General features: G+C 36.0%; 2 protein-coding genes across 3 annotated transcripts; both read left to right on the top strand.

The window, feature by feature from the left end:
• Positions 1-5462: 5462 nt before the first annotated feature.
• Positions 5463-7047, top strand: LOC106911685 (uncharacterized). 2 transcript variants are annotated; one of them, XM_088016115.1, is made up of 4 exons: positions 5463-5531; positions 5610-5710; positions 5819-5872; positions 6554-7047. In XM_088016115.1, the coding sequence occupies exons 2-4, from the start codon at positions 5633-5635 to the stop codon at positions 6827-6829; spliced, it is 408 nt and encodes a 135-aa protein (XP_087872241.1). In that variant the 5' UTR covers positions 5463-5531; positions 5610-5632; the 3' UTR covers positions 6830-7047. The 2 variants fall into 2 exon arrangements, with proteins under 2 accessions (XP_087872241.1, XP_087872240.1); XM_088016114.1 differs by lacking the exon at positions 5463-5531 and having other exon boundaries at positions 5541-5710.
• A 6074-nt stretch (positions 7048-13121) lies between these two features.
• LOC148154118 (uncharacterized) lies at positions 13122-23533 on the top strand. The gene is made up of 7 exons (XM_088015389.1): positions 13122-13267; positions 13346-13446; positions 20866-20919; positions 21219-21369; positions 21448-21548; positions 21655-21708; positions 23036-23533. The coding sequence occupies exons 2-7, from the start codon at positions 13369-13371 to the stop codon at positions 23309-23311; spliced, it is 714 nt and encodes a 237-aa protein (XP_087871515.1). The 5' UTR covers positions 13122-13267; positions 13346-13368; the 3' UTR covers positions 23312-23533.

Below are 23533 nucleotides of genomic sequence, written 5' to 3'. Positions count from 1 at the left end.
TGATTTTTGTGATTTTTTTTTGTTGTTCTCCACATCTGAACATAAAAATAAAAATAAAAATCCCAGCTACTTTGAGTTCACATTTTAAAGCTGCTCCTTTACTCAATAATGATAATCACACAGATTCAGTACAGCATTAGCATCACCCCTAGCCTTTAAACGGTAATCTTGAGAACATTTGGAAATGATAGCTATATAGTATTGAGACGCTTTACCAAGATCGAGACAGAGTCACACGCTGTTAGACAAAGGGCCCATAGTAAAGAGTTACATGTTTGATTCTGTTAGACACCAAGGTCCATTTCTCACGAGAAACAGAAACTTATCAGGGACACAGAGACATGGTGTGATTTCAGGGAGTGAATTCAGTCCATATAATCAGCTAACCTCGTCCTCAGACGCTGCACAGACTTTTTTAGAAACTTTTCTCGAATGTAATGGTAAAAGCGTCTCCTTTCAGCGCTGAAGGTGAATAAAATAGTAAAGTCTGAATGCTTGTTAGAATTATGTTTATCATTCTTACATTTGTAATTTTGTTACTAGTTGTTTTTCTATTTAGAGGTTTAGTGTTAAAATGTGCTAAAACTGTGGAGACACAATTAAATCTTCCCTTAATCAAGCAGGTTTTTACAGATGGTGACGTAGATCTTCCTGGGATGTCCTGAGCTGTAAACCCGTCTATGTTAATTTAGTTTCTGTGTCTCCCTTCTTTGTTTCTGAATACACATCCTGCTGTGAAGATAGGATGTGGGGTTTCACCCCCTCCATTACTTTTCACACTCTTCTTGCTAATTAGATAGATAGATAGATAGATAGATAGATAGATAGATAGATAGATAGATAGATAGATAGATAGATAGATAGATAGATAGATAGATAGATAGATAGATAGATAGATAGATAGATAGATAGATAGATAGATAGATAGATAGATAGATAGATAGATAGATAGATAGATAGATAGATAGATAGATAGATATTTTACAACAATTTACAGCTTAATTAACAACTCACTTAACTTACCCTAACCCTTCATAAACATATCCATATTGCAAAGTGCTACAGACTTCATGAATTCAGAAAACATGTGATGATTAAATATTTACTCTCCCAACATGTACGCTGTACCTCTTTTAGGGAGGTACATTGATGTTCTTCAGTGTTATGTCTTCAAAAACTGCAGCTACCTTCCTGTGAAATAGATCGACCTCGTATCACTTCAGCAAAAATGAAAGTGAAGGAGGAAGTTGCAGACGTAAGCTGCAAAATTTGTGTGGTGAGGCTGAAGACAACAAAAACCGTTGCTCAGGTGTGTCAAAGCCTGAGTCATACATAACATGTCTAAACATGTTTTTCTTTGTAGCAAAGTGGCACACAATAAATGTGAAAAATAAAATTAAACACAATACACTAGTCTTTAAACGATAATCTTGAGAACATTTTGGATGGATGGATGGATGGATGGATGGATGGATGGATGGATGGATGGATGGATGGATGGATGGATGGATGGATGGATGGATGGATGGATGGATGGATGGATGGATGGATGGATGGATGGAATTTTCTGGGACACTTTTGGGTTTTCAGTATCTGTAAGCTGTGAAGATCAAAATAAGAGGAAATAAAGACTTGAAATATAAAGCTCTATGTATAATATATCTATATGAGTTTCACTTTCTGACATAAATTGCAAATAACATCAAATTATATCACACCATAAAGTATATTTAAAATTTCATAAATTTATAAAAAAAAATATGGACAAACAAAAAGAAAATGACTTGTTTGCATAAGTATTAATTCTGCAAATATATTCAAAGTTACAAAGTACTGAAAACAATTCTCACAACAGAGAACAGGTGAGTATTGGTGAGCATTACACCCAGTCACAATGCATGTATAAATTGATAATTGATTTAATTTGTACAATAAGACTTTACAATCAAAAACAATGTTTGCTAACTGTTCAATAAAATACTTTTTACCTTAAAATGTCTCTCTGATGTACAAGGAAGTTTCAGGTTTGTGAAGCATGTCTAAGGAGTCCACATGGACTTCCTGCTTGTTTCCTGCGGCTTCGCACTCAATTCAATGCTTTAACTATAAACCCATCTTTTCTACCACTGCAACTGACGTATTTAAAAGAAAAACATTTAAAATAAACAAGTATCAATTAGCCTGGTGAGGGGGCAAGAACAGCCTGGCAGCCCACCAGGCGTATAAAACACTGGGGGAAACCCTGCAGAGCAAAGAGCTTGTGTGATTTACAGATCAAGCTAAATGAACAGATGATAGTCGTTCATCTGGACACTGTGGTGGTAGAAAAACAGAGTCCTCCAGCATCCAGGCCTCTGCTACAGGATCCAAACTTGACGTGTAAATGACATGGCAGTGGAATCCATTTAATTTCACAACTGTAGCTGATGCTGTAACTACTGATTTCCTCTAAAATGGATCTGCCATAGGTAACTTCTGGGAAAATGAAAGTAAAAGACACCTTTAAAGGTAAGTAATGATAGCAAGAACAATGAGGAGTTCAATTTGCTTTTATTTGACTAAGCAACAAGCGTTTTAAAATGTATGTGCAGTTTGTAGAACAGTGACGTGCGGTCAGGGGAGGCAGGTGAGGCAGAGCCTCACCTGTCATCATGGGAAAATAATATATAATAATAAAACCATTTATATTAGTATTTTCACCCTGTGGTTTGTACTATAAAGTATCTATTTTTTACTTAGCTTAACCAATTCTGATGATTTTTTTCTTAAAAAACGCTGGATTTTCTCATTTTCCCATTCAAATGCTCAGAAGCGAAGCCGGTGAGGCAGCAGTGAGCTGAGCCTCACTTGAGATTGAGCAACCTCAATTGGCTAAAAAAACATTTAATATATGGACTGATTTTCCATAATTTTGCTTATGTATATAATGTACAGTGTTTTTTGTGACTAACTGTGTGTGTATCGTGTTTTGTGTGCGGAGGAGAGATCAGAAACGGCAGAGAATAGACTCGAGGTGAGGCAGGCAGTTCTCTTGCCTCATGGCTGGGGGCGCTCATGATCCCAGATATTGTTCCTCCGCAACTGCAGAGTAAGACACAGTGAGCTAGCCATGGAGCTAGCCACACAGTAAATGAGTAAAGTACAGCGATATATTTGTTTTCTCCTCTCTTCCGACGTAAACATGAAAGACTACATTTCTACACTTAAACAGTTTTCTAAAGTGGATTTTCAACTGAAGCAGGAGATGATAACTAAAGGAAGACCAACACCGGAGCTGGAAGTTTTGCTTCGACACAGTTTGATGATTCTTAAACGGAGTAGAAAAGACATTCCGAGGATAGACTTGGCTTTGGATGAATGGATATTTTTGTGCAGAATTAGCGGTGCATGGATTTCATTGATAGATAAAGGTAAGACAGCAATAAGATTTTTTGGTAACACTTTATTTGAAGAGGGTTGAATAAGACTGACATGACACTGTCATAAACATGTCATAACATCTGTCATGAACATGAATAAGCCTTCATGAATAGCTATGACTGTTGTCATAAAGCGTCATTCTGTAAATTATGACACTTTTAATACAAAGTTGACATTATTCAAAATGTCTTTGTTATGACAACTTGACATTAACCAAGAACTCATTACTGATTAAACTTTACCTTTAATAACATAAAGTTACCTGATGTTTAAAGTGCAATCAGTAATACCTTTATAACAAATTTATATCAGTAATGATTTCTTCTGCTTCTTAAATTACATTGTTTTAATTTACAGTTATGTATGCTACAAAAACTCAAACATAATGTGACAAGTTTAAAACTACATTTTCACGCTGACATATGTCAAGACTTCAAAACTTCTGTCTCAGTTGAGTCTGTTCTAAGTCTTTAAATCAGGGGTCCCCAAACTTTTTCCTGCGAGGACCGGTCTTAGTTTTTCGAGAAAGAAACCTTAGAAAACTTTTGTTGACGGGGGAGGGGGGGAGGAGGAGTGAAACTGTTGACCGGGGGTGGGGGCTGGATTACTGCCGACGACATATTCGCGTTTGTAGATAGATTTTTACCCAGAATGCAAATGGAAAAAAACCGTGAGCGAAACGGTGACTGATACTGACTAGTATATATTCCATTGTGGGAAACTAAGTTTCATTTCTGCTCAAGAGCTCCCCTGGTGGTTGAACAAAAATCCACATATATATGAAAAAAAACACTGAATGCTCTCTGGTATTGTTCAGGGGGCCGGACCAAATGAGGAGGCGGGCCGGATACGGTATTGTTCAGGGGGCCGGACCAATTTAAAGGCGGGCCGCGGGCCGTAGCTTGGGGACCCCTGCTTTAAATGATGAATAATTGATAAATAGAACTAAAAGTACATTAGATGTGTTGTTTGCTTTGTTTTTGTATTTTAGCTGTGGTTACAAAACTAAGTTTAAAAGACACATCTTAGCTGGTAACCATGTGACATGTCACATGGGGGTTTATAGCATTGGTGATGGGTCATGTAGTCATTTCCTCAGTTTTCACTCTAACAATGATTTCTGCCATGTTTTCCTCTGATTATTTTTAATTATGATCATTTGATCAGTTTTGCACCTCCTCTGGATCACAGCTGTCACTGACATAAAATCAGACTGATATGTATTTAACTTAGAACCACATATGATAATGGAATTTGTTTGGCCTGTTAGCCTCTATAGAAATCCTATAGGAGGCACATCAGTACAAGCTCTCACAGACTTGAAAGCAGTTTCATTCCTATAACCATAACTTAAATGAATGCAAACCCTTGTGACCCTTGTAGCTCAAGAATTTCTTATTTTAGCAAATTAAGTGGTGTAGTTAGTAGAACTGTTGTCTTGCAGCAAGAAGGTCCTGGATTTGATTCCCAGCCTGAGGTCTTTCTGCTTGTTTTCCCTGTGCATACGTAGGTTCTCTCTGGGTACTCCGGCTTCCTCCCACTATCCAAAAACATGAAAGTCAGGTGAATTGGTGTCTCTAAATTCTCTGTGTGTTGCCCTGTGACAAACTGGCGACCTGTCCAGGGTGTACCCCGCCTCTCGCCTGAAACGTTTGAACCTATCCACCATAGATTCAACCATCCAGAAAGTAAAGAAGCACCTTTAGCAAGATTACTGAGAGGTGTGTGTAGTTCCATTTACCTTCATTTGACTAAACAATGGGCATTTTCAAATTTCTATGCAAACATAAGAAGTAGAAAATGTGAATGAAGAGCCTTTTAATTTAATTTCTGCTAACCTTGTGGAAGACCATTGTTTATAAAGTATGGCTATTTGTAATGTGTGTCATTAGTGATTTTAGTTTAAACCTCTAAACTGAACCTTAAAGTATGGTGTCTTTGTAAATGAAAAACAACAGACAGGGCTTTGTTACACAGTGGAGTTAACCTCACCCACATTCAAAAACATCACACTGGGGGAGGTTACTTCTGAAGTACGGTATAAAAAAACCCTCAGTGTTGTTCCTCCCCACGTTGTGTTTTATTCACCACTTTCTCCCTCCTCATTCCTGGTAAGTTCAAATACTGTTAGGTCTCCAATTAGAATAGGTCTGTTCAACAACTATTTCTCATTTTCTTCTCCATTACAGTCTCAGCATCAGCTACCAGAACCATGAAAGGTTTGTTCCTGATCTGCACCCTGATCAGTCTGGTCGGCTTCACAAACTCCCTGGTAGACAAGGGACAGCTGGTGAGTTTATCAGCAACAGTGACGGACAATTTTTTCTTAAAACTTTGACAATGGAAAATGTGTGGAAAATTAAAGAGAAACTAAATGTCAATTTTATCCCACTTTCAGGCAAAGGTGAAGGAAACGCATCAACAACTGAAGGAAAACCTTGAGAAAGCAAAGGTGAGCAGAATAATGTTGCATTAAATTATGTGCCAGAATTTAAATCTAATTCTAAATTGAGAGAAATGTTTTTAAATAGCATAAACTCCTCTATATATACAACCCACATCCAATACTTCTGGGCTGATGTCCTCCAACTGTTAGATGTGTCTCTGCTTCAACACACCAGAGTCAAATACAGAAATCATTAGTAGGACTCTGAAGAACTTGGCTGCACACTAAGGAAGTGATTCAGTCATTTGATTCAGGTGTGATCCAGCAGGCCGGCCCTGGAGGCTTGAATTTGAGGAGCCCTGATCAATCAGTGACATATTTGTATATAGTGTGTGCTGAAAGCTTATTAGAACCTTTAGAAATTAGCTTGGTAAATAATTAAAAACAATAAAAATAAAATTTATTTCATGATATTTGATGTTGAATCTAACATCCTATGGCTCTAACTCCTTCAAATGTGCAGTGAACTTTCCAAATACAAGATTTACAACTCCAGACGTTGTATTTGGGATTTATTGTAATTATATCAACAGTAACTATGAAGTGTTACTCCAAATCTCTGCTTAAATGTAAAATCTTAAAAAAGATGGAACGCATGCAAATGAATCTGGTTTTATCATCTAATGTTGAGATGAACCTCTGAAGTGTTCGCTGTACAATAATAAAGTTTTATCTTTTCCCCCTTAGAATGAAAGACGTTTAAAAATTGACAGCTCTTTAGAGCTGTTGAATGACTATATAAACATAGTCGATCTATGGACGGCACATATGAAGAAAAATGCGGAAGAATCTGATGAGGATTTTTTGCCACTCGAGTCACTGATGAAGAACATGAAAGATTCCTGGGTAAAGATGAAGTCTGTCATCGACCAGGAGAATGACGACTTGGGTATAAAAATTGACAAACTTGAAAGGGATTTGAAGGAATCAGAGACTATAATCAATTTCCTTGAAGAGCAGTAAGCTGAATTATAACTTGTCCAGGCTACGTTGTGTGAGATCTGGTGTTTCATTTCTATACACTGTATGGCTCTGAATGTGTTGCTTCATTTTAAATGTTGAAAGTTTTAATTATCTCATCATCTTGGGTTTACATCCATCTTTAGTTAAACAGATTTAGTGAAACTCATCCTGTTTGAAAGCATAAAATGTTTTACCTTGAATAAAATAATTCATTCTAATGATTTTTGTGATTTTTTGTTGTTGTTGTTGTTCTCCACATGTGAACATAAAAATAAAAAAATATCCCAGCCATTTTGAGTTCACATCTTAAAGCTGCTCCTTTACTCATTAATGATAATCACACAGATTCAGTACAGCATTAGCATCACCCCTAGCCTTTAAACAGTAATCTTGAGAACACTTAGAAATGATAGATAGTATTGAGACGCTTTACCAAGGTCGAGACAGAGTCACACGCTGTTAGACAAAGGGCCCATAGTAAAGAGTTACATGTTTGATTCTGTCAGACACCAAGGTCCATTTCTCACGAGAAACAGAAACTTATCAGGGACACAGAGACATGGTGTGATTTCAGGGAGTGTCTTCAGTCCATATAATCAGCTAACCTCCTCCTCAGATGCTGCACAGACTTTTTTAGAAACTTTTCTCAAATGTAATGGTAAAAGCGTGTCCTTTCAGTGCTGAAAGTGAATAAAATAAGTAAAGTCTGAATGCTTGTTAGAATTATGTTTATCATTCTTACATTTGTAATTTTGTTACTAGTTGTTTTTCTATTTAGAGGTTTAGTGTTAAAATGTGCTAAAACTGTGGAGACACAATTAAATCTTCCCTTAATCAAGCATGTTTTTACAGATGGTGACGTAGATCTTCCTGGGATGTCCTGAGCTGTAAACCTGTCTGTGTTAATTTAGTTTCTGTGTCTCCCTTCTTTGTTTCTGAATACACATCCTGCTGTGAAGATAGGATGTGGGGTTTCACCCCCTCCATTACTTTTCACACTCTTCTTGCTAATAAGAAAGAGAAACAAACTGAAGGTTTTCAGAACACATGGTGAGAGGCTTGGAGAAGCAGTTCACCTCTGCAGAAGTTTGGTTGAAAGTTTGGTTGTCTGTGGTTCTTCTTTTATGTAGGTTTGAGAAAATACCTATCAATGCTTTTCTTGGCTGATTTTATGCTCTTTCCATCCATCCATCCATCCAAAATGTGAGGGAAATTAAAGAGAAACTAAATGTCAATTCTCAATGGATGGATAGATGGAATTTTCTGGGACACTTTTGGGTTTTCAGTATCTGTAAGATATAAAGATCAAAATGACAGGAAATAAAGCCTTGAAATATACCCCTCTATGTGTAACGTATCTAAATGTGTCATGATCTGTATTTGTGTGTATTTATTTTTAGGGTTTTCTGTGTTCTGTTTCCTTCCTGTGAGTCTCTGTCTCTGCGTCTTCCCCGTTGATTGCTCCCCAGGTGTGTCTAGTTACCTGATTACCCTCCCTGAGTATTTAAGTCCTCCTGTTGTCTTTGTCTCTTGTCGGATCGTTGTCGTATGTCTTACGTCTAGCTCGCCAGTAGCACTGTTTAAGTCCTGGTTAGCCTTAGCTCCCGTATTCAGTCTCCTAGTTAGTTGCTACCGGTTATTAGCTGTGTGCTATTGTTCCTGCCGTGCTGCCTGACTGGACTGTTCTTGAGCTACATCCTTCATTAAATTCATCATCATCATCTTCATCTGGGTCTCCTGCGTTTATCTCACCACCTCTCCACCACCACTCATGACAATATGAGTTTCACTTTCTGACATAAATGGCAAATAACACCATTTCAAATTATATCACAGCATTAAGTGGATTCAAAATTTCATATATTTATAAAAAATATGGACAAACAAAAGGTGACTTGTTTGCATAAATGTTAATTCTGAAAATACATTCAAAGTTACAAAGTACTGAAAACAATTCTCACAACAGAGAACAGGTGAGTATTAATGAGCAATAATCCCAGTCAGTCACAACGCATGTATCAATTGATAGTTAATTGATTTCATTTGTACAATAACACTTTACAATCAAAAACAATGTTTGCTAACTCTGTTCAATGAAAGACATTTAAGCTTAAAATGTCTCTCCAATGTACAAGGAAGCTTTAGGGTTTTTAAGCATGTTTAAGGAGTCCTCACATGGACTTCATGGTTGTTTCTTCTGGCTTCGCACTCAATGCAGTGCTTTAACAATAAACCATCTTTGCTACCACTGCTACTGACATATCTAAAAGAAAAACCTGTAAAATAAACAAGCAGCCTTTAGACCGGTGACAGGTTTACACGTCAGACAGATGGGTCTAAGAAACTTAACTGAATCAAATCTTGTTACCCTGGAAATTATTATTTGGTCAAATAAGGACAATAATATGAGAAAAATGATTAAAATAAAGAACATATTTTTCTCCATACTGTTCATTCAGTCAATGATCAAAATCTTGAAGCTAGCGTATCTTTAATATATCATATGGTGGATAACTTGATAATTTATTAATCGCCTTCCTCTGCACTGGTATTGCTTAGATACTGTTTAAAAAATATATTTTTTGGTAACGTGTGTCATTAGTGATTTTAGTTCAAACGTCTAAACTGAAACTGAAAATATGTTTTCTCTGTAAATGATAAACAACAGACCAGTCCTTTGTGAGTTAACCTCGCCAAAACATCCCACTGGGGGAGGTTACTTCTGAAGTACAGCATATAAAAACCCTCAGTGTTGTTCCTCCCCTATCTGATTTTCATTCACCACCTTCTCCACGTTTCAGGTAAGTTCAAATAATGTTAAAATGGTGAAACTTCAACAGCGAATGAAGAAAAATGCGATTTTAATCAATTTCCTGAAAGAGCAGCAAGCTGAATTATAACTTGTCCAGGCTATTTGTGTGGGTTTGGGTGTTTCATTTCAATACACTGTATGGCTCTGAATGTGTTGCTTCAATTTAAATGTTGAGTTTTTAATTTGGAAAGAAATTCAGTGGGTTAGACAGTTCCCATCATCTTGGGGTGATATGGATATTTAGTTAAACAGATTTAGTGATTAATAAAATTCATCCTGTAACTGGTTGAAAGCATAAAATGTTTTACCTTGAATAAAATAATTCATTCTGCTGATTTTTGTGATTTTTTTTTTGTTGTTCTCCACATCTGAACAGCAAATTAAATAATAAAAGAAAATTCAGCCATTTTGAGTTCAGCTGCTCCTTTACTCAATAATGACACAAAGATTCAGCAAAGTATCAGCATCACCCCTAGTCTCTAAGCAGTAATCTTGAGAACATTTGGAAATGATAGATAGATAGATAGATAGATAGATAGATAGATAGATAGATAGATAGATAGATAGATAGATAGATAGATAGATAGATAGATAGATAGATAGATAGATAGATAGATAGATAGATAGATAGATAGATAGATGTAAGCTTTGATGAACAAAATGACAGGAAATAAAGACTTGAAATATACCGCTCTATGTATAATGTATCTATATGAGTTTCTTTTTCTGATATTATTGACAAATAGCATCATTTCAAATTATATCACAGCATAAAGTAGATTTAAAATTTCATATATTTATAAAGATATGGACAAACTAAAGAAGATGACTTATTTGCATAAATGTTAATTCTGCAAATATATTCAAAGTTTCTAAGAATTGAAAACAAGAGAACAGGTGAGTATTGGTGAGCATTAAACCCAGTCAGTCACCATGCATGTATCAGTTGATACTTAATTGATTATATTTGTACAATAAGACTTTACAATAAAAAAACAGTTTGGTAACTCTGTTCAATAAAAGACATATGACTTTAAAACGTCTGTCTGATGTATAAGGAAGTTTTAGGGTTTTGAAGCATGTGTAAGGAGTCCTCACATGGACTTCATGGCTGTTTCTCCTGGCTTTGCACTCAATTCAGTGCTTTAACAATCTGCTTAGCTGTTGTGTGAAATAGAACCCTCCAGCAATTAAATCTATCGAGGAACCAGTGGATTCCTCAATGGAACCCATCAAGGAATCCATCAAACAAGATAAGAAGTAGAACATATAAATGAAGCACCTGTTAATTTGCTTCCTGCTAAACTTGTAAATGATCAGAATCAATAGTACACTGTGGAACATAAGAGATACTAAATATATCTGAGATAACAATAGTTTTGTTTCTTCACACAGAAGGGAAGAGGAGCTCAAACAGTGAATACATACCTAAACTCATGAAGCAGGTAAAAGGCTTCATGAAGGAAACTCTGGTTTATTTGATTAAAGAATTTGAAACGGACGAGGCAAGAACCCAAGAATATGAAGACAAGGCGAAACAACTGGAGAGAGTTACAGACAAACTGGCACAGTCAGAAGATACCATGTGAAATTTTGTGTCAGTCACACATTAGTGCAGGAATAATTAACAATAATACTGTGACAAATGGACAGAGTATTTTGTAAACTGAAAGCTGTAAAGGGCTGAGATGTTTGTAATTGAAAGTTATCCAGAAACTGGAATGGTCATTCTGTAATGTTTAAGTGTGTATTCTTATTATCTTTATATATACTGATGATGATACACTGAAAAAGAACAGTGTTCCACTGTGAGCACTTTTACTTCTAGTTTTTATTTGTTCAAAATGTCTGGCTTTGATACCAATGAAATGTTAGAATCTGCAGTGTATTTTGGTGTACCTGTGGTCATATTAAAGTTACTTATAATCTTGTAAAGACTAAATTATTTTTTGTGTTAAAATTCACAAAATTGCAAGTTGTTCTTTTCTTTTAAGAGGAATTAAAAGTTGCTGGCCTTGCACCCAGAAAAAAAAATTACTTTTGTTTCTGCTCTTTTCAGTCATTTGTTGTCATTTGTTCTTAAATATGAAGTTAAGAACAAATGGAAAGTGGAGTAGAAAATTAAGGTTTTAATTATAGGATTTAGAGGAAATTCAAATAAATTATGCCAGGCTGTACATTGGAAACAGTTTTGTTTATTTTTGTTGTGTTTATCTTTGAATAAACTGCTAATATTGAATAAAACTGAAAGCTCACCTGACAAGGCATGAACCAGTTCTGCTTCTTAAATTACATTGTTTTAATTCACAGTTACGTATACTACAAAAACTCAAACATAATGTGACAAGGTTAAAACTGCTTTTTCACACTGACATTTCTCAAGACTTCTGAACTTCTGTCTCAGTTGAGTCTGTTCTAAATCTTCAACTGGTAAATAACTGATAAATAGAACTAGAAGTACATTAGTTTGTGTGTGCTGTGTTGTTTGCTTTGTTTTAGTTTTTGTATTTTAGCTGTGGTTACAAAACTAAGCTGAAAAGACACATCTTAGCTGGTAACCATGTGACATGCAGTTTATATCATTGGTGATGGGTCATGTAGTCATTTCTTCAGTTTTCACTCAAACAATGATTTCTGCTGTGTTTTCCTCTATGAATTACTTTTAATTGTGATCATTTGATCAGTTTTGCACCTCCTCTGGATCACAGCTGTAATGTCTGTCACTGACATAAAATCAGACTGATATGTATTTAACTGAGAACCGCATAAAATGGAATTTGTTAGCCCTGTTAACCTCTAGGAGGCGCCACAGGCACATCAGTACAAGCTCTCACAGACTTGAAAGCAGTTTCATTCCTATAATAATAACGTAAATGCATGCAAACCCTTGTGACCCTTGCAGCTCAATAATTTCTTATTTTAGCAAATTAAGTGGCGCAGTTAGTAGCACTGTTGTCTTGCAGCAAGAAGGTCCTGGGTTCGATTCCCAGCCTGAGGTCTTTCTGCTTGTTTTCCCTGTGCATACGTGGGTTCTCTCTGGGTACTCCAGCTTCCTCCCACTGTCCAAAAACATGAAAGTCAGGTGAATTGGTCTCTCTAAATTCTCTGTGTGTTGCCCTGTGACAAACTGGCGACCTGTAAAGGGTGTACCCCGCCTCTCGCCTGAAACGTTTGAACCTATCCACCATAGATTCAACCATCCAGAAAGTAAAGAAGCACCTTTAGCAAGAATACTGAGAGATGTGTGTATCCATTTACCTTCATTAGACTAAGCAATGGGCATTTTCAAATTTCTACACAAACATAAGAAGTAGAAAATGTGAATGAAGAGCCTTTTAATTTAATTTCTGCTAACCTTGTGGAAGACCATTGTTTATAAAGTATGGCTATTTGTAATGTGTGTCATTAGTGATTTTAGTTTAAACCTCTAAACTGAACCTTAAAGTATGGTGTCTTTGTAAATGAAAAACAACAGACAGGGCTTTGTTACACAGTGGAGTTAACCTCACCCACATTCAAAAACATCACACTGGGGGAGGTTACTTCTGCAGTACGGTATAAAAACCCTCAGTGTTGTTCCTCCCCACATTGTGTTTTATTCACCACCTTCTGCCTCCTCATTTCTGGTAAGTTCAAATACTGTTAGGTCTACAATTAGAATAGATCTGTTCAACAACTATTTCTCATTTTCTTCTCCTTAACAGTCTCAGCATCAGCTACCAGAACCATGAAAGGTTTGTTCCTGATCTGCTCCCTCATCAGTCTGGTCGGCTTCACAAACTCCCTGGTAGACAAGGGACAGCTGGTGAGTTTATTAGCAACAGTGACGGACATTTTTTTCTTAAAATTTTGACAATGGAAAATGTGTGGAAAATTAAAGAGAAACTAAATGTCAATTTTATCCCACTTTCAGGCAAAGTTGAAGGAAACGCATCAACAACTGAAGCAAAACCTTGAGAAAGTAAAGGTGAGCAGAATAATGTTGCATTAAATTATGTGCCAGAATTTAAATCTAAATTCAGAGAAATGTCTGCAAATAGCATAAACTCCTCTATATATACAACCCACATCCAATACTTCTGGGCTGATGTCCTCCAGCTTTTAGATGTGTCTCTGCTTCAACACACCAGAGTTAAATACAGAAATCATTAGTAGGACTGAAGAACTTGGCTGAACACTAAGGAAGTGATTCAGTCATTTGATTTAAGTGTGTTCCTGCAGGCCGACCCTCGATGCTTGTGGAGCCCTGATCAATCAGTGACATATTTGTATAAAGTGTGTGCTGAAACCTTATTAAAACCTTTAGAAATTAGCTTGGTAAATACTTAAAAACAATCAAATAAAATTTATTTCATGATATTTGATGTTGAATCTAACTTCTCCTGGCTCTAACTTCTTCAAATGTGCAGTGAACTTTCCAAATACGAGATTTACAACTCCAGATAATATATTCGGGATTTATTGTAATTATATCAAAAGTACAAACTTTTACCCCAAATCTCTCCTTAAATGTAAAATCTTAAAAAAGATGGAACGCATGCAAATGAATCTGTTTTTATCATCTAATGTTGAGATGAACCTCTGAAGTGTTCGCTGTACAATAATAAAGTTTTATCTTTTCCCCCTTAGAATGAAAGACGTTTAAAAATTGACAGCTCTTTAGAGCTGTTGAATGACTATATAAACATAGTCGATCCATGGACGGCACATATGAAGAAAAATGCGGAAGAATCTGATGAGGATTTTTTGCCACTAGAGTTACTGATGAAGAACACGAAAGATTCCTGGGTAAAGATGAAGTCTGTCATCGACAAGAAGAATGACGACTTGGGTATAGAAATTGACAAACTTGAAAAACAATTGAAGGAATCAGAGACTATAATCAAATGCCTTGAAGCAGGGCCGTGCAGAGGCCACTAAAAGGGCAGGTGCTCAAAAAAAAAAAAGGGCACATCTTACTGCATTTTAGGACAGAATATTAAGCCACACAGCTTTCAGAGTTTAATAAACAATGATAAATTACAAAATTGTGAAATATACAATCAAAGCTAAGGTAAATCTCTATACAGAGCATACAACTATGCATATGTAAGATATTTTATTAGTAATTTCTTTCTGCAGGTCTATTTTGTTATAGGAAAGTATTGCAATATTCAAACCCGCAATTTAGTAAGATATGTAAATCAGAGCTGGTGGTTTAGCTCTGATTTACATATTTTGTCTTTACAGAATTAAACTATTAAAAATATAAACAAGGGCACAATGCAACCTTTTAGTGACTGTAATCTATAAAACAGAGCTGCCTGTTTGCTGCAGTGGAGGTGAAGATGGTCCATTCAGGAAAGCAGAGCTGCATCAAACTTTAACGTGGAACTGCAGAAAGAAGAAAAAAAAAAGGCAAAAATTGAATTGTTAATGCATGTCACTATGGGAAAAGCCTACTGAGTTTTTAAACATTTAAATCACACATTTTTCTCATGAAGTGAATTTTTTTTGCAAAACAAACTTATTTGTGCATGTCAGAAATATTTTCTTGATATTCTAAGTTTTTGTTTGACTCAAAAACTCACATGACGTCATGGGCAGGACCCAAAATTGCAACAAAATATTTTTGATGTGTGCAAATAAAAGTTTATGTTTGGCAAATAACTTTTTAAGTTCACAAGACAAAAATTAGTTATTTAATTTTTAAAAAGTTTTTTAAACAAAACAATTTGTTTTTTAAAAAGAAATCATTACAATTCCAAAAGTTCTGATTACAATGTTATTTTACTTAACTGAGGTTAGTTTATTTTTTCCCATTGAATAATTGGGGAAAAATTTAACTACATACTCTGCGAACCAGAACTTAAAGTCTGGGTTGAGTTTTTTCCCCTTCATTACTGACATACATTATATCTATCATGGTAATTCAGGGTGAGTTATTTTTAATTCTAAATGAATATCCTTGTTGGACTTTTATTTAAGTGCTATTCCTTAACGCCAGAATAGATGCGATGGACATTAAGCAGCAAAGGAAATTAGAAGATCGGACATTATGGAGATGATAAGTTTTGCCTCGTACACAGGGAAGGAGCTTTTCAGTTATCTAGCTTTGCTAGCAAAGTCGTTAACTAGCAGCTAGCTAATAGCACAACAACAGCAGCCTAATGTCTGTATGATAAAAATACTGAATCGATAGATAAGAACAGGTTTTCCTCACCTGGCTGTCTCCTCCCGCTCAGTAGTTCTTCAGAGTAAACCAGACGCAGAGGCCTGTCAGTGTCTGTTGTATTTCATTACCTCTCTGCTTAAACCGCGACTCCGTGCTGAAGCAGAAACGATACATTCAACGTTTTCCGTCATCTGACAAGTAGCAAGTCTGCTCCACTTTATTCACCAAAAACATTTTTTTTATATACATAATTCACCAAAAACTGTTCTGTAATCTGCAACGTTCGCCATGCTGAGCTCCAGTTAGCCGCCTTATCTAACTGCGCAAGAGGCAACTGCGTCATGCGTCACGGGCAAAAGGTCAAAGGTAACAAGATGACCGGAAGGCTTATTATGTTGTACAAACAAATACATACATAAATAAATAAATAAATAAACAAACAAACAAACAAATAAATAAATAAATAAATAAATAAATAAATTTAGTACAAGTTATTATGTGTCAGAAGAGGGCTTTGAAAATAATAATACCAACCAAAAAAAAAAAAAAATGACCAAAAGGGCACTTTGGGGCAAGGAGCAAAAACGGCAGGTGCTCAAGCACCCCCAGCACCCCCTCTGCACGTGCCTGCCTTGAAGAGCAGCAAGCTGAATTATAACTTGAGAGATCTGGTGTTTCATTTCTATACACTGTATGGCTCTGAATGTGTTGCTTCATTTTAAATGTTGAAAGTTTTAATTATCTCATCATCTTGGGGTTGCATCCATCTTTAGTTAAACAGATTTAGTGAAACTCATCCTGTTTGAAAGCATAAAATGTTTTACCTTGAATAAAATAATTCATTCTAATGACTTTTGTGATTTTTTTTTCTCCACATCTGAACAATACACAAAAAAAATCCCATCGATTTTGAGTTCACAGCATAAAGCTGCTTCTTTACTCAATAATGATAATCACACAGATTCAGTACAGCATTAGCATCACCCCTAGCCTTTAAACGGTAATCTTGAGAACATTTGGAAATGATAGATAGATAGATAAAGCCGATGTCTTTGTTCTCTTTTCATCGGTGTTAAAAACTTACCTTTAACTAGACATGTAAGTCTAAGCAGCAACCTGCTGCAGCCCTGAGGCGAAGCAGGCAGCTGGGCCGTTTCCTGCTCAATCAGTTTCACATACAGACACTTCTGCTTGTTACTTTCTGCTGACAATTGGCTTATCAGACAATTCGTTCTTTGCACACATAGCTGCTGTTGGATAAGTATGTATCAGGCTTCAAATAAAAGTATTAACACCTTGACTTTGTTGTTTCTTTAATGTGACACTAAAAGTAATGCTGTGTCTCGCTTCTTTCTTTCTGAACCCACATCCTGTTGTGATAGGATGTGGGTTTCAACCCCTCCATTACTTTTCACACTCTTCTTGCTAATAAGAGAGATAAACAAACTGAAGGTTTTCAGAACACATGGTGAGAGGCTTGGAGAAGCAGTTCATGGATCATCATAGCTTACATCTATCTATCTATCTATCTATCTATCTATCTATCTATCTATCTATCTATCTATCTATCTATCTATCTATCTATCTATCTATCTATCTATCTATCTATCTATCTATCTAATCTGATTAAATGTATTGATCCAAGAGTACAAATCTGAATGTGTTGTGATGCAAAGCAAAAAAAAAAAAAAAAACGTAGCTAAATCAGATGATTATTTTACTGACCCATCAGAAAAAAAAAATATATATATATTCAAAAGAAGGTTCTGTATAATTGTTTTTTCACTTTGATCACATTTATTGTGTGCCACTTTGCAATGAAGAAAACATGTTTAGACATGTTAGGTATGACACGGATGTTGTTGCACCTAAGCAATGGTTTTTGTTGTCTTGAATCTCACCACAAATTTACAGCTCATCTTTGCAACTTTCTCCTTAGGTCACACCAGGTAGACCCATTTCACAGGAAGGTAGCTGTGGTTTTTTAAGACGTAACACAGCAGAACATCAATATACCTCCCTAAAAGAGGTACAGCGTACATGTTGGGAGAGTAAATATTTAATCATCACATGTTTTCTGAATTTATGAAGTCTGTACCACATTATGATAAGGATATTTGTATGAATGGCTAGGTTATAAACAAGTTGCTATATAACCTAGTTGTTAAAAACTTACCTTTAACTGAGACATGTAAGTCTAAGCAGCATCCTGCTGCAGCCCTGAGGCGAAGCGGGCAGCTGGGCCGTTTCCTGCTCAATCAGTTTCACATACAGACACTTCTGCTTGTTACTTTCTGCTGACAATTGGCTTATCAGACAATTCGTTCTTTGCACACATAGCTGCTGTTGGATAAGTATGTATCAGGCTTCAAATAAAAGTATTAACACCTTGACTTTGTTGTTTCTTTAATGTGACACTAAAAGTAATGCTGTGTCTCGCTTCTTTCTTTCTGAACCCACATCCTGTTGTGATAGGATGTGGGTTTCAACCCCTCCATTACTTTTCACACTCTTCTTGCTAATAAGAGAGATAAACAAACTGAAGGTTTTCAGAACACATGGTGAGAGGCTTGGAGAAGCAGTTCATGGATCATCATAGCTTACATCTATCTATCTATCTATCTATCTATCTATCTATCTATCTATCTATCTATCTATCTATCTATCTATCTATCTATCTATCTATCTATCTATCTAATCTGATTAAATGTATTGATCCAAGAGTACAAATCTGAATGTGTTGTGATGCAAAGCAAAAAAAAAAAAAAAAACGTAGCTAAATCAGATGATTATTTTACTGACCCATCAGAAAAAAAAAATATATATATATTCAAAAGAAGGTTCTGTATAATTGTTTTTTCACTTTGATCACATTTATTGTGTGCCACTTTGCAATGAAGAAAACATGTTTAGACATGTTAGGTATGACACGGATGTTGTTGCACCTAAGCAATGGTTTTTGTTGTCTTGAATCTCACCACAAATTTACAGCTCATCTTTGCAACTTTCTCCTTAGGTCACACCAGGTAGACCCATTTCACAGGAAGGTAGCTGTGGTTTTTTAAGACGTAACACAGCAGAACATCAATATACCTCCCTAAAAGAGGTACAGCGTACATGTTGGGAGAGTAAATATTTAATCATCACATGTTTTCTGAATTTATGAAGTCTGTACCACATTATGATAAGGATATTTGTATGAATGGCTAGGTTATAAACAAGTTGCTATATAACCTAGTTGTTAAAAACTTACCTTTAACTGAGACATGTAAGTCTAAGCAGCATCCTGCTGCAGCCCTGAGGCGAAGCGGGCAGCTGGGCCGTTTCCTGCTCAATCAGTTTCACATACAGACACTTCTGCTTGTTACTTTCTGCTGACAATTGGCTTATCAGACAATTTGTTCTTTGCACACATAGCTGTTGTTGGATAAGTATGTATCAGGCTTCAAATAAAAGTATTAACACCTTGACTTTGTTGTTTCTTTAATGTGACACTAAAAGTAATGCTATTTGAATATAAGTATATGTAAGCTTAAGAAACTATGTGCATCCTTAAGGGGTAAACTTGCTATAACTTTGTGCAAAAGTTGATCCCAGAGAGTCTCAGGGTAGCTTCCTGTGTTAAAACTAAGCAAAATGAACATATTAAAAAGTATTCACACCCTCATGAAAGCTTTGGCACCCTGGTCAATTTTGATGCTTATGAGGTCAGGAACATCAGGGCACTCCATGATGTTCCTGACCTCAGAAGCATCAAAATCAGAGATGATTTTAATTCAACAGTTGCTAAGTATCTAATTCAATTTCTAAATAGTGAGCACTCAACAGTTTCTGATCAAATGAGCTAAAGAGTGACTGATCTGATTTCTTTTCTGGGTTAAATAGGGAGTAGTCCACCTAAAACAAAGAAAAGGAAAGCACACATTAGGGCAAATGGCAACATTCAGACAAAACAAAGGGCAAAACAAAGACATGAGTGAAGACGATGACATCAAACCATGTGGCTGAGTGTGATGGACCGAGTTAAAAAACAGGAGGAGTCTATTAATTAGAAAAATATGTTTTTTTTATTTTAACCCAAAGATTATAAATGACAAAAAGACAAAATGAGCTCATAAAAAAGATCAGGCAAAAACGTAAACAAACTGGCTGCACAAACAAACATAACTGACCTAAAAAAGAAAGAACATATTATAATGGTCTCCCTTCTCTTGAATAAAATTACTAATTCTGCTCATTTTTGTGACAATTGTTGCCGTTGGACTCAGTCTCAGGAACATGAAGAAAAGCAGACAGATGGGTCTAAGAAACTTAACTGAATCAAATCTTGTTACCCTGGAAATTATTATTTGGTCAAATAAGGACAATAATATGAGAAAAATGATTAAAATAAAGAACATATTTTTCTCCATACTGTTCATTGAGTCCATAATCAAAATCTTGAAGCTAGCGTATCTTTAATATATCATATATTGGATAACTTGATAATAATTTATTAATCGCCTTCCTCTGCACTGGTATCGCTTAACTCCTGTTTAAAAGTATGTTTATTGGTAACGTGTGTCATTAGTGATTTTAGTTCAAACGTCTAAACTGAAACTGAAAATATGTTTTCTCTGTAAATGATACACAACAGACCAGTCCTTTGTGAGTTAACCTCACTAAAACATCCCACTGGGGGAAGTTACTTCTGAAGTACAGCATATAAAAACCCTCAGTGTTGTTCCTCCCCTATCTGATTTTCATTCACCACCTTCTCCACGTTTCAGGTAAGTTCAAATAATGTTAAAAGTCTAAAATTAAAATAGTCTTGAACAGAAAATATGTCTGTTCAACAACTATTTCTTATTTTCTTCTCCATTACAGTCTCAGCATCAGCTTCCAGAACCATGAAAGGTTTGTTCCTGATCTGCACCCTGGTCAGTCTGGTCGGCTTCACAAACTCCCTGGTAGACAAGAGACAGCTGGTGAGTTTATTAGCAACATTGATTTTTAGAAATGTTGACAGTTAATCAGTTACTTTTTCATGTATGTGAGAGAAACTGAACACCAAATTTATCCCATTTTTAGGCAGAGTTGACGGAAACATATCAGCAAATGAAGGAAGTGCTGGAGAAACTGATGGTGAGCAGAATAATGTTACATTAAATTACATTCCAGCATGTTTTTATGAATTTTACTCTAATTCTTAACAGAGAGAACTGTTCTCTCAGTATACACTGATAAAAATATTCTACCCTTTCCACTTAAATAATTAAGGCAACTATTTGCATCATTTATTTATGTTTATCAAGCAAGGCCATTGTTTGCTTAAAGTACATATTTTGTTACATGAAAAAGGACTTCAAGTAAAGTGAAATTAATTTGTGAAGTAAGCAAAACTCAACTTTATACATTATTCAACTTTTTTTAATGAACAACAGACAGGGCTTTGTTACACAGTGGAGTTAACCTCACCCACATTCAAAAACATCACACTGGGGGAGGTTACTTCTGAAGTACGGTATAAAAACCCTCAGTGTTGTTCCTCCCCACGTTGTGTTTTATTCACCACCTTCTCCCTCCTCATTTCTGGTAAGTTCAAATACTGTTAGGTCTACAATTAGAATAGATCTGTTCAACAACTATTTCTCATTTTCTTCTCCATTACAGTCTCAGCATCAGCTACCAGAACCATGAAAGGTTTGTTCCTGATCTGCACCCTGATCAGTCTGGTCGGCTTCACAAACTCCCTGGTAGACAAGGGACAGCTGGTGAGTTTATTGGGAACACTGACAGACAATTTATTTTTTAGTTTTGACAATGCAAAATGTGAGAAAATTAAAGAGAAACTAAATGTCAATTTTATTCAATTTTCAGGAAAAGTTGAAGGAAACGCATCATCAACTGAAGGAAAACCTTGAGAAAGCAAAGGTGAGCAGAATAATGTTGCATTAAATTATATGCCAGCATTTAAATCTAAATTGAGAGAAATCTCTGCAAATAGCATAAATTCCTCTATATATACAAGCCACATCCAATACTTCTGGGCTGATGTCCTCCAGCTTTTAGATGTGTCTCTGCTTCAACACACCAGAGTCAAATACAGAAATCATTAGTAGGACTGAAGAACTTGGCTGAACACTAAGGAAGTGATTCAGTCATTTGATTTAAGTGTGTTCCTGTAGGCCGACCCTTGATGCTTGAGGAGCCCTGATCAATCAGTGACATATTTGTATAAAGTGTGTGCTGAAACCTTATTAAAACCTTTAGACCAGTGGTTCCCAAACTTTTTCTTCTGCGCCCCCCCTATGGATTACAAATGGCTGTCTGGTTGAAACAACGCATGGGGGGCCAGGCATCAACTTTTTTGGGAGCAAAATGAATGTACGTAGCTGAAAATAGACACCAACATTGGTAGCCTACAAGCTACTTGTTAAGCTTAAGGTTCTGTATTGATGTTAGCTAGTCATCTTTTAGCTAACATTACCTGCATCCAACAGCTTTACTCAACTCAGTCGGTTAGTTTGGAGGGAAAAACTGTGAAAAGTTCTTTGCGTTTTGCTGGTTTGCTGCCGTGATTCTAACACAAACCTACGTAGCTCCGCCCAGCAGCAGCAGGTCTCCTTCACAGGTGGAAACCCAGCGCGAGCGTCGTAGCGCTCATGTTGCGTTTAAAGGCGGCTCGGAAAAACAGGTTACAACATGTTAACAACGGATTAAAGAGTTTTAACTGCTGATAAAAGTGACAGAGGACACAAATATGGGAAGTGTGGAAGCCTCTACTGTATCAAATTGATATAGGAATAACAGAGAGTTGGCCATTCTAAGGTAAAAACCCAGCGCATACAGTGCTCATGTTTTTTTTTTTTCATCCAGACTGCTTTCCGCGCCCCCCCTAAGGGGCGCGCCCCACAGTTTGGGAACCTCTGCTTTAGAAATTAACTTGGTAAATAATTAAAACCAATAAAATAAAATTTATATCACAATATTTGATGTTGAATCTAACTTCTCCTGGCTCTAACTTCTTCAAATGTGCAGTGAACTTTCCAAATACAAGATTTACAACTCCAGATAATATATCTGGGATTTATTGTAATTATATCAAAAGTACAAACTTTTACCCTGAATCTCTCCTTAAATGTAAAATCTTTACAAAGATGGAATAAATGCAACTGAATCTGTTTTTATCATCTAATGTTGAGATGAACCTCTGAAGTGTTCGCTGTACAATAATAAAGTTTTATCTTTTCCCCCTTAGAATGAAAGACGTTTAAAAATTGACAGGTCTTCAGAGTTGTTGAATGACTATATAAACATAGTCGATCCATGGACGGCACATCCGGAAGAATCTGATGAGGATTTTTTGCCACTAGAGTTACTGATGAAGAAGACAAAAGATTTCTGGGTAAAGATGAAGTCTGTCATCGACCAGGAGATTTACGACTTGGGTATAAAAATTGACAAACTTGAAAGCGATTTGAAGGAATCAGAGACTTTAATCAATGACCTTGAAGAGCAGCACACTGAATTATAACTTGTCCAGGCTACGTTGTGTGAGATCTGGTGTTTCATTTCTATACACTGAATGTGTTGCTTCATTTTAAATGTTGAAAGCTTTTAATTTGGAAAGAAATTCAGTAGGTTAGATATCCCATCATCTTGGGGTTACATCCATCTTTAGTTAAACAGATTTAGTGAAACTCATCCTGTTTGAAAGCATAAAATGTTTTACCTTGAATAAAATAATTCATTCTAA

Source organism: Poecilia mexicana, unplaced genomic scaffold (genome assembly GCF_051168715.1).
Source record: "Poecilia mexicana isolate PSO_F unplaced genomic scaffold, ASM5116871v1 scaffold_18, whole genome shotgun sequence".
NCBI lineage: Eukaryota > Metazoa > Chordata > Actinopteri > Cyprinodontiformes > Poeciliidae > Poecilia > Poecilia mexicana.
The sequence above is the reverse complement of the archived record's forward strand: the minus strand, read 5'-3'. Positions and strand labels throughout refer to the sequence as shown.

Coding starts and splice junctions, on each gene's coding strand:
- LOC148154118 (XM_088015389.1), top strand. CDS start 13,369: ATGAAAGGTTTGTTCCTGATCTGCTCCCTCATCAGTCTGGTCGGCTTC. Junction 20,920..21,218: donor AAGTGCTGGAGAAACTGATG/GTGAGCAGAATA, acceptor AATGAACAACAG/ACAGGGCTTTGTTACACAGT. Junction 21,370..21,447: donor CTTCTCCCTCCTCATTTCTG/GTAAGTTCAAAT, acceptor TCTCCATTACAG/TCTCAGCATCAGCTACCAGA.
- LOC106911685 (XM_088016115.1), top strand. CDS start 5,633: ATGAAAGGTTTGTTCCTGATCTGCACCCTGATCAGTCTGGTCGGCTTC. Junction 5,711..5,818: donor TGGTAGACAAGGGACAGCTG/GTGAGTTTATCA, acceptor TCCCACTTTCAG/GCAAAGGTGAAGGAAACGCA. Junction 5,873..6,553: donor AAAACCTTGAGAAAGCAAAG/GTGAGCAGAATA, acceptor TTTCCCCCTTAG/AATGAAAGACGTTTAAAAAT.